Genomic DNA, 12,341 nt, shown 5'->3' with positions numbered 1-12,341 from the left:
CCCAGTCTTCCTCGGAGGGAATGCTAGACATGAACCCGGCTAAGTCAACCAGGCTCTTTGTCCCTATCTTGATGAGACCCCCGTCCGGGCCCTTCCCTTCCGAAACACAAATGACCCGGTCAGCAACAACAGCCTTTCCGCGGGGAGGCTTTCCCGGGGCGGACTTCCTCTTCTTCGAAGGAGGGACCTCATCAGAGATTTCCTGGACATCCGGATCCTCGGCCAAAGGCGCATGACCGGATCAGTCACATTCCGGGGGGCAGAAGACTCGGCTCCACCCTCTGCATCCGTAGATCCAGACCCAGTCCCAGGAGCCCCCTTAGTTGTCTTATAGGCCAGGCCAAGAGAGTTGAAAGCTGCTGCATAAGCCGAAGAAGACATTATCGCTCTGGATGCAGGGTTGTAATGCGGCAAACCTGAAAGATTGGAAAAGAAAACTATCAACACAGGATTAATATATATGCAAAGACGACCAAATCCGGAAAGAAAATACTACAGTAAACCCGGGTCAAGGGAGAACAAAGCTAAATGTACCGTGATCCGGACCATGGCAAAATATTCGATTCAAAAAAGCTACAAATAAGAAAGCAGAATGGACGTTGATCCGGGTCATCAGAAAAATGAAGGACCTGGATCAAAGGCCAAACAAAGACTCCACAATAATAATTACAAGTTAAAAGAAAAAGGAACCGTAATCCGGATCACCAAGCAGGGATGAGGACCCGGATCACAAGCAGAATATTTTAAAGAAAAACTTACATCCGAGTTGGAATAGCAGTTTATGGTTTATAAAGGTATCCCGGGTCGGCTGGAACCCGAGACTACCACAAAATTTCCTAATCTGATCTACAGCCTCCCCCTCTAAGATCTCAGGGTTGAACTTTGTCCTAACTTCCCCGGTTGTAAAATATGGGAGAAACTCCAGGTCGAAGCCCTTCAACATCAAAATCTCCCCGTTCCAGTATTTCAAAGAGGTCTGATGCATAACCGGTTTGGACCTACCCGGACCAAAACCGCACTCTGCCCCGGAACCTGAGCTCATAAAACGGTTTCTGGCTAGATCTAGAGAGATAAAAAATCTGGTGGAACAACTTGAAGGTGGGCAGGAGCCCAGCCTTGTTGCAGCAAGCTATGAACCAGGTCATAGACTTAATCCCGTTTGGGGTTATTTGCATTGGGGATATCCTGTAGACGTACTTGCACAAGTGCTTGATAAACATGTGGCAACGAGGACCCTACCCGGACCTTAGGTGCTCCATCCAGACCGGAACGAAACCGTCCGAAGGGCGATGGAAAATCCTCTCATGAGGCTCGGGCCACCTCCAAGTGATATCAGGAGTTAACTGAAAGGCAGCCCGGATTGCCTTGTCCATGTCATCCGGGTTGGCTTTAGCATAGAAATCCTTCAACTGGTAATGATCCCGACTGATCCCAAACGAAGCAAAAGCTGCCTCCAAAGCACCTTGGTCGTACACACCCGGGTGCCCGTCCTCGTGCCTCTCGTATCTGATCTGGGCATAGTAAATGCTATCTTCGAACCCGAGTGGCTTTCTGACAAAATGATACTTAATATCGGACCATCGGCCCTCTGGTGTAAAGATAACCGAATTCTCTGGAAGCCTCTTGAACCGGAAACTCGTGACTGTTCCCACAGATCCGGACCCTTTCTTCACCATCTCGCCCCGGATCTGTTCCCTGCCACACGAATCCGGGTCGCTCTCTTTTTCGGAAAAGTTGGGGTAGCAGTTATAGACTTTCCTAGCTCGCTCCTTGGTCCGGACCATATACCTATTAAAATGAAGGTCAGTTAGCCTGGGCCCTACAGATTTTATTTGTTTTGCTAATCAGTCCGGATCATGTACGTTATGTTAGCTTTCCATAACCTAATGATCCGGACCCCTAATGCCAGTCCAACCCGGAAAAACATCAACGATCCGGATCATGTTAACTATAAATAAAAAACCAAACAACCATGGACCCGGATCTTGATGACAAATATCCAGATCTGGATCCATAGCAGCCAAAAGCTTAAAAACACCCCCATGCACCCGGATCCTCATGGCAAACACCCAGACCTGGATCCATAGCAACCAAAAACAAATTACAAATCCTAAGGCATGCAATCCTACCCAAATATACTAAACCGGACCCGACTCTCATACCCCCTACCCGGATCCAAAGCAAAAACCCTAACCCACAAACAGCAACTTCGAGAATCAAAAAGCAAAAATGCAAAGCAAACATATACATACATATATTCTTCTCAAGAACACGAAGAACAACCACAGAGAAAAAATATACTAAACCCAGAAAAATCTAACCCAAAACCCAACTTTTTGAGCAAAAACACCGCCAAAAACCCAAACACATACAGATCTAAGCAAAATAAACCACAAAACAAAGCAAAACAAACTACAAAGTCCGATTTGAATTTTCAATTCGCGAATAGGAGACGAAACTCGAGTATGCAACAATCTAAAGAAAAATCACGAGAAACCAAAAAAGTAAAAGCAAGAAGAAAAAGGCTTACAGATTTGTCGAACACGAGTGCAAGTAGAACGGTGGTGGAAAAGCCGAAGAAATTCCAAGACTTCGAAGAACTCTGAGGGAATTAAAAGAAGGCGAAGAGACTTTTTGTTTTTGGGTGTGAATAAAAAATGAAATGGAAGAGTGGAGGCAGCCTTTTATAGGCCCAGGAAAGAGAAACCGCTCCTTCCACGTGGCAGGATCCTACTGGTTCCAGGAGTAGTTACAAAAAAAAGTACACACATATAAACGCAAATTAAACCCATAATGATTAGGGGCCGAGTTTTTAGGAAATAACTGCCTAAAAATTCAAATTCGTAGGAGGGAATAAACTGAAAGACGTTACAACTCCACGACTCTTCAAATTCCACGGCCCACTGCCCGGATCAAGAGCTTTAATCCGGGTTATTGTAACCCGGGTACAGATTTGGAAGAGAAAATTACCCAAGGTCAATCCGGGCATCTACCACACCAGATCCGGATTGGGGGGCAACCAGGAGCAGAAATTTTTCTGAAGCAATTATTCTACCTTAATCCGGATTGGCATCTACCACACCAGTTCCGGATTGGGGGGCAACCAGGAGCAGAAATTTTTCTGAAGCTACTATTCTACCTTAATCCGGACTGACATCTACCACACCAGATCCGGATTGGGGGGCAACCAGGAGCAGAAATTTTTCTGAAGCAACTATTCAACCTTAATCCGGATTGGCATCTACTACACCAGATCCGGATTGGGGGGCAACCAGGAGCAGAAATTTTTCTGAAGCAACTACTCTACCTTAATCCGGATTGGCATCTACTACACCAGATCCGGATTGGGGGGCAACCAGGAGCATAAATTTTTCCCCTTAGGCAAATATGCAATCCTACTCTACTCCCTCATCCAGAGAATCTGCATAAGGGAGTGGGGGGCAAATGATAGGGTATAAGAGACCCGGATAGGCGTCGACCTGGACTAAAGGAATACAGGCTCAACTAGCCTACTAAGACCCCCCTCTCCCAGGCCAATCAAGCATAGGAGCCCAGGCCCGGGTCTATCCTATTACCCGGATCCGGATCCATCTGCATACCCGGATCCGGATCAGGGCTAGGACCACCATGAGGGGGGACCCAGCAAACGCATGCACATCCCACAACCCGCCAAGGAAGGGTACGTGGGCACGTGACTATGACAGCTATCAACAACCAACACACCAGACAAGCATGACGCATGTCAGAAGACCGTTATGATACTCTGGAGGTGGTCATCCGCTGGACACGTGTAAGTAATCCACCCAAGCCAGGCGTCCTCCGCTCCCAAGATTCAACGCCCAGATTTAGAGGTAACTACCCCTAAACCCTACCTTGGGGCTATATATACCCCCAAGGCTAAAGGGTTTAGGGGTAGAAAAATATTCACACTCTTTCATACTCACTCTCTCATATCCATACACACACAGCAGCCTCTCTATTCACATACATACATCTTCATCTTCTCCAAAATCCTGTTCTTATTCTTACACCGGAGGGGCCGTGGGAGCCAAATCCCCCTTCCGGTGTTGTTTTGCAGGCGCCCAACCAGCAGCTACACCTCGCTTTTACCCAGAAGGTCCAAGAACGGCATCGGACGGAGCCGCCCGCTCACCGGAATTATCAAATTGAGTGCAGTAGGAAAAGTGGTGAATATAAATGAGTATAATTATTTTTTATACTATAAAACTTCACTATTTTTGGAATGGTATATAAAGGGATTCCAAACAAAAAATGTATACAATTATACTGGAATGAGAGAATAAAAGTTACACCAAAAGCATCACTAGCTGGGATGGCTTACATTATTCGCAAACAAAGCAAAGCCATAACAGACTAGCGAGCCCCAAAGGTTAATATGTTTGCTAGGAGACACAGTAGACATGTTCACTATTCAACTCTTTTATGCGGAGGAAATTGTTTACGAGTAATGCTAAAGGCACAAAAAAAGTTACAAAAAATTGTTATAAAATGAAATGGCATGACTGATATGCCAGAATAAAATAATTCAATTGGTGCTATTAATGTAACTACAGGGGGATCTATTTATATTTAACCAACAAATATGTGAAATGTGGTATTTGTAACTATTTTAGTAACTCATTTTGTATCTCTAGTATTTTCCATTGTTTACCCGCCAGAGTCTTATACAAACTTAATATCGAGTAAAACACATAGCACTGTCTACTAAACATCCATCAACAATGGGATAAATGGTCGAAATTTGAGAAGGCGAATTTATCTTTAGCCACATTACCGTTTTGCCCGTAAATGTTGATTAAGTTAAGTTAGACCTTCCTAATATCAACTGTTTTTCCAAAGTCTAATCAGCTATCAGCTATCACGTACCCAAACATTACATTACTATGGAACCGACCTCATATACATGACCTTGATATTTTATATTGATAGTTCAATTGTGTGAATTATGCTAGATTAACAAACAAGGTGCTTTCTTGACTCGTAAACAAACCAAAACAAGATTATTGACATTTTCTTCTAAAAATAATGCAGTAAAGGAGAAATGATAAAACTAAACAAAAGTAGCTGAAACTTGAAATTGGTACTGAAGTTTGGTAGGAGAAAAACAAAAATGAGTTGCAGAAGAATCATGTAGAAATAAGTTTGTTCTGCAATATTGATAATAAACATATTCAGAAAAGATCCATTCACATTGGTAGTAAAGATCAGACACTAATCTTCCGAAGTAGAGCAACTCAAGGCAGCTTTGATTTGCTTTATAGTGTTTCCCACCAGGTTATTAACTGTATCCACCGACTCCTGGCTCATCTCATCACCTGGTGTCATGTTGCTCACTACTAATTTTACCACTATTGTAACAAGTGATCCAGCTGACATTTCTCGGGCACCCGGATTTTCTCCAGCATCAGGTGATATTGCAAATCCCGAGGATAAGACAGGGATGAATGAGGGGTCTTCCCTACTCATAGCCGAGTTAATGGTAGGAAGGTCTAAAGGACAGTACACAACAAGGGCACCTGATGAGTCAAAGCAGCTTTCTTGAAGAATTACGTTGCTCTGGCTGTTATTGATGGCCTGTCCATTATGAGATATTAATTACTGATGCTTTAAGAAATATAGATCAAGAACATGATTGAAGTAGTGTTGACGTTGTCAGAAGTCCTGTTCAAGCAGGAAGTGCTAGTAAACTACTTAACGACTAGTGCAACTCCTATTAAAATGAGAGTCACTTTCTTAATGATCTGAGTTCATAAAAGGTAGGAAGGGCTAAACAATATTTTTAAGGCGGCTAAATTACATTTACTTAAATAAACGTAGTCACAGCTTTCGTGTGAGGATCAGGGTTCGAGATAAGGACATCCCTACAAAATTCTTGTCTTTAATATAAGTAGAGATCATAAGCTAAGGACCATACCCTTAGAACAGAGATACGATTTCCTGGATGATATCCACACCTGATATGGCCAACCTCTTGCACAGGATTATGATAAGATAGAACATCCCACTAATCAAGAAAAAAGAATTTTATGAAAATTCTTAGGGCCTGGTTGCTCTAGACGTAGTTGTGAAAGAGGCCTCCTTGGGTACTTGGCAGCTATCCTCTCATATCTTTTAAGCTGCAGTTCACAATTAATCTCAATCAAAGCTCGCCATATGATGAATAAAGAATTTTAACATTACTGCATATAACTAAATTACTACTTAATTATTGAGAATGTTACAAATTTAAATGCAGAATCTTATTTCATAAATTGAAGTAAAGATTACAGTTCCAATGTTACAAACCTGTTCTCTCAACTGAGCATTCTCTTCCCGCAACTTTTGTTCTCTACAAGATTGGCACACAGCATTCTTAAGCGTCTCTATGATGGCTATGTTTTCAGATCGAATCTTCTCATTCTCGGTGCGAAGAGCCAAGTTTTCAGCTCTTTCTAGTTGTGCCTAAAACATTTCAATCAGCATCAAACAAAAACAAGAAGGAACAAAGAGTTAATAGATGAAAGTCAACAAACCTGTAATTTTGCCCTCCTATTCTCATACCAGATTTTTATTTGCTCAAGAGACAATCCCAACTCCCGACTTAGCTCCATTCTCGTGTTTCCATCTGGATGACGACATTCATTGAATGCCCTTCAATTCAATCAAACAAATGAAAAAAGTATTAGCACATACATATAGACTCGTTACATTCATTGAATGCTCTTCAATTCAATCAAACAAATGAAAAAAGTATTAGCACATCATATAGACTCGTTACCTTACGACCAACCCAAACATAATCAAGTATATACACTCATAATACAAAAAAAAATTAAAATATAAGATGTAACCATGCTTTATATCTATCTAGATCACACATTAGATGCACACATGAAATAAGATGTAACACTGCTTTACCTCTAAATGGAACATAAAATATATGCACATAAGAGGTAACTATACTTGTCTGTATATAAAAAAAAATGTAAATTATAAGAGGTAACTATGAACACACATTTTATTTCAAGAAAAAACAAACATTGAATGCTAAAACTTAACATTTCCTCAAATCTTCCTAACATAAGTTAGATTCACATAAATTTCTCATCAAAAAATTATTCCATAAAATTTAAATTCTGGAAACATTAAAATGAATGAAATACTAGTGATAAATCATACCCTTCAAGCCTTTGTATTTGTTGAGCAGTATACCGTAAACCTCTCCTTCTCTGGTCATTTTGAGAGCCATCTCCAGCAGAACCACCACCCCTGTCACCAGTATCAGCCATAGATATGTTATGCCAAAATATATCAGAATACATGTAGTTGTTGTAGAGTGTAAAATATATAGTACTCAGGACTAGTAAAAGTAATTGTCTAGAAGAATCTTTTGACAATACTTGAAATATATAATTTATTAAGGTCCCACAAATTATTAGTAAATTAAATTACATTAGTATGAAATTAAATTGAGCAATTAAATTGAGCAACAAACGGATCATCAACATCCAGATTTTATTATAACATCCAGATTTTATTATAATATCCAATTATTCAAATATGACCGGCTCATATAATTTCTTAATATCCCATAAATTATTGATAAAAAGAGAACCTTTTTAAAAAGAAATCCATTAAAAATCTAATATATCATATTACAAATTAAATTGAGCAATAATCGCGAAGATTTTGTTATAACATCCATTATCTAAAGATTATATTACAACTAAAATGTCATCATTTTATATATCCATAAGGCAATTATGTGGTTAGACGCGAATACAATTATAAGATACAACACATATACTAATAAATCACAACTATGCATACATGGCTTTTGTCTTCTTTATTATTTTTTTAGTGTAGCTATTTATATTATTGTTTTTTAGTATTTATTTTAAGGTAAATATATTTTAGAATTTATGAAAAAATTTCTTCCATTTTTATTGACTAGGATAAAATATATATATATATATATATATTCTTGTTTGTGCTGTATAATTTTTATTTAATAAATGAATATAAACAGTGTAGTGAGTGTACGTTTAAAACGAAACGATTAAATTTAATCTGTAGAATGTCGTTAGTATGTTTACAAATTAAAAGCTAAAAATTAACATATATGTTGAATACCGAGTTGACCAAAAATTTTAAATTTTATTTAAATAAACTATATGTACTGTTCCATATTATTAGTGAGTTCACTACTAACTTACAATTAAATTACTCAATTTAAAAAGATAAAAAATGAATAACTGAAGTCAGAATGACTTGCAATCATAATATACAATAATGTAAAAATTACTGTTAATATTAAAGTTGATTTTAATAAAAAATATTAGTTTTTGAAATTCAACACATGTATGTATGGGAAAATATTAGTTTTTTATATACACTATTGTTAACAAAGTAAGATTAAGTTATATGTATGTGATATGTATTTGTGTGTTAGCATATATGTAAATTATTGTATATTACATTTCTTAGTAAATTATGATGGTTTCAATTATTTATATTCTAAATATCTGAGCATTATTAACATCTAATGAGATAATTGATTACTTAAATAACATGCATTTATAATTATTCAAAAATTAAAATTATGTAATAAATAAATTGCTATAATTTAGATATGGTATTCACATTATCACTAACAAACAATCCATATCTATTTTTAACGCAACCGAGTATCAATCATGGTTGTAACATAAAAATAAATTATATATTTTTAAGACTTATTATTGATATTCATGATTTTTTTCAAGAATTCGAAGGAAATATTGTAATTATATCGTTATTTAAACCGTTTTTAAGTTTCTTTCATTACGACTCTTATATTTATAATAATTTGATAACATTATATACTATTCTCCTAATATTAAATATTTTTTAATTCGATAAAATTTTATAAATATCAGTTGAACTGGTTAATTCCTTAAATTATTGAACAATAATTTATTTTTCTTTAAATAATATAAAATGCATTGAATCAAATGCTACAATATAGTATAGATATAACTTTTATTTGAATAATTCAAAATATTAAAATAATTCAAAATACTTGTATAATAATATCTTGATCAATGAATATTGCTTATCTAAAAGAATTCTTTTTAAAAAGCTAGTTTTTTTTAAGTAAAAAAATAAAAAATAAATCGATTTAATATAGGGCTTTTCTCATAAATACCTAAATTTTATAAGTTTTTTGTAAAAATATTTTCAGTTTTTAAAATAAATTGCAAAAAATACTACCTTTCAAAAAATATTTGCAAAAATACGGAGGTTGCATTTGCAACCATATCTGCAACTGCTAGCAACCATATATGCAACCACAAATGCAAATTTGAAAAAATATGTTGAAAATTACATTTAGTTGCAAAATAAGTTGTTCAGGTGGTTGCAAATGGCGAAAAATGAATGCCACTGCGGGGTCAATACTAATACCACAAAAGCAAACCATGAAATCAACTGAAAACAACCCCACCTAAAAAGTATAATACCCACAATTTTCTAACAAATATTCATTCTGAATGTGCAGATCATCAACGATCGTGAAACAGGGAGATCAAGAGGCTTTGGATTCCTTATATTTAAGGACGAGAAGTCGATGCGTGATGCGATTGAAGGAATGAACGACCAGGAGCTAGACGGCCGTAACATCACCATCAACGGAGCTAGGCGGCGGTGGACGTCGTGAAGGCGGCGGAGGTTATGGAGGTGACGGTGGATACGGAGGAGCCCGTCATGAAAGCGGTGGAGGTGGATATGGAGGTCGTCGCGAAGGCGGTGGCGGTGGATATGGAGGCGGTGGTGGTGGTTATGGTGGAAGAAGAGAGGGAGGTGATGGTGGTTACGGAGGCGGATGAGTGGAGGAGGTGGTTATCGGAGGTGAGTGGTGGCGGATGAGTGGACGAGACAGTTATTGATGAAATTGTGGAGGATGAGGTTGTGTAATGAGGAGGAGAGAGATGCAGTGAGAGAGGGTAGAGAAGTTAAAAAAAGGAGTGGGAAGATGAAGATAATATTTTTGTAATTTAATTGTTTTTATGTTTAAAAAGATAGTAAATTTGCAATATTTTAAGTAAGGTAGTAGAGTTGCAAATAAATTTCCAAAATTTGGTATATTTGACAAATTCCCTTTAATGTATCATCGTTGTTATAATAAATCTCGTGAGATCTCATATCAAATTTCGAATATTCTTAAAATCGGGACAAATCCCAAAAATATTAATGTGTTACTAGTGAAGTTAGTAATTTTAATATAAATAATCAATCGACTTGATCCAATAAAATCCTTAAACCCATTAATTTATATTAACATAAGATATTAAAAAATTCACATTATTGGTAAAATATTCTCGCCGAACTTGTAATTTAAATTTACTGATCGTAGAATGTGATAATATTTTTCGCCCGGGTCATGTAGTCAAATTTCGAGTATTTTTTGAACAATGGGCCAAGTTCTGATTTCAAATTCGAAATAAACTAAAATACATTAAATCATTATAATTCGAATTTATCTAAATATGTATTACCAATATAGATTATTTATATATAAGCTATTCTATTTTCAATATTTTTTTAAAAAATATATATATATATACATTTAAAATACTTTTTATAATAAAAAATATGTTAAAAATATATGAGATATATTTTCAAACTAAAAAATGATTAATAAATAAGATAATAATCTATTTTTGTATTATGCCTAACTTTATATCTGAAATTCAATTCTTTAAAATTAACTTTACAAATATTTAAGTAATTATCTTTTTTTTTCTACGAAATTCAAGTTACTATCTTTAAAGTTAAATAAAATATTCATTTAGCACACTTACGTATTATGTGTATGATAAAAAGCACATGTGACAATATGGTGTAGTGGTATGTGGTTGTATAGGTGAATGAAATATTTCGAGTTTGATTTTCATAAACCACATCTTTCATATAATTATTAAAAACAGAGGTAGTTTATTCTTTTCAATGAGACTTTTTAATCTCATGAATATTATCACTTTGTTCTCCTATTATATACATATTATATGCAGAGGTAGTTTAGTGTCTTTTCAATGAGACTTTTTAATCTCATGAATATTATCACCTTGTTCTCCTATTATATACAGAGATAGTTTAGTCTTTTCAATGAGATTTTTTAATCTCATGAATATTATCACCCTGTTCTCCTATTATATATAAAAAAGATTTTTTACAAATAATTTTACCAATTTATTTAACTTTATTTATATTTATTGAATTTATTATTTTTTATATTTTAGGAATTAAACTAATATATATATATATATGTGTGTGTGTGAGTGTGTCTATTTATTTAAATTATGTTCATGTATTTAACTAGTGCGTATATATCATTATTTGAATAGAAATAACACAATTTAATGAAAATCAGAATAAATACACTCAAATTATTTTTTGATTTGTAATGTATTAAAAAAACTTTGTTTGATATATGTTTTTTATAAAAACAAGTAAAACTCATGCAAGAATTCGACAATTGTGAGAACAAGTTTGTAAACTGAGTTGTTGTGATCTAGAGTTCGTGAACAATATATATGTGTGTTGTTCGTTGAATCATAGTTTGTGAGATGTCCGTGAACATGTTTGCGTATAACTTTTTTGTTATATATATATACAGATATATATATATATATATTATAACTGGATAAATAAATGCACGAATTTGAAGTTAGTACATATATAATACAACATGTATAGTCACAACTCACAACTATACACACACGCCTTTAGCCTTCTTCATTATTATTTTTTTAGTGTAGCTAGTAGTATTTATTTTAAGACAAATATATTTTAGAATTTATGAAAAGAGTTCCTTCAATTTTTTTTGACAAGGATAAAAAATTATACACCAATTTTAAATTTTATGAGTGAATTAAGTTTTTTTTTTTGAAATTTTTTATAAAAACAACTTTTTTTTGAAAAGTATATTAAAAGTATTTTGGAAATTTTGGAAATGGTATTTGTCAAGAGAACTTTTGACTAAAAAAATTGTAAAAATTGTTTGTAGGGAAACAAATTATACCATTATTTTTTCAATTTTTATGTAAAATAGTTCTAACATAAAATCCTATCCAAAATCATTTATATATGATATCTAAGTACATATAAAAAAAATCATTACTACTGAATAATTATTTCAATTTGGCATAAAAAAATTCACCCAAGCTTTTTTGGAATCCTAGAAGTAGGCTCGTAAATGAGTCGATACGCTCACAAACAGTTCGGTGCTGGAATTGAAAAAAGTTCGACTCGAGATTGGTTCAAATTATAAACGAGTCGAACATGAACCCACTTTTAAGGTT

General features: G+C 35.1%; 1 protein-coding gene across 1 annotated transcript; it reads right to left on the bottom strand.

Moving 5' to 3' along the window:
• Positions 1–5,232: 5,232 nt before the first annotated feature.
• On the bottom strand, positions 5,233–7,289 carry LOC141674979 (uncharacterized). Its single transcript, XM_074481683.1, has 4 exons — positions 7,180–7,289; positions 6,534–6,651; positions 6,307–6,462; positions 5,233–5,595 (listed from the first exon to the last, which is right to left on the bottom strand). Exons 1-4 carry the CDS (start codon positions 7,287–7,289, stop codon positions 5,233–5,235), a joined length of 747 nt encoding a protein of 248 aa, XP_074337784.1.
• Positions 7,290–12,341: the final 5,052 nt, after the last annotated feature.

This window comes from Apium graveolens, chromosome 7 (assembly GCF_009905375.1).
Source record: "Apium graveolens cultivar Ventura chromosome 7, ASM990537v1, whole genome shotgun sequence".
In the NCBI taxonomy this organism is placed as follows: domain Eukaryota; kingdom Viridiplantae; phylum Streptophyta; class Magnoliopsida; order Apiales; family Apiaceae; genus Apium; species Apium graveolens.
This window is presented reverse-complemented; position numbering and strand designations above follow the sequence as displayed.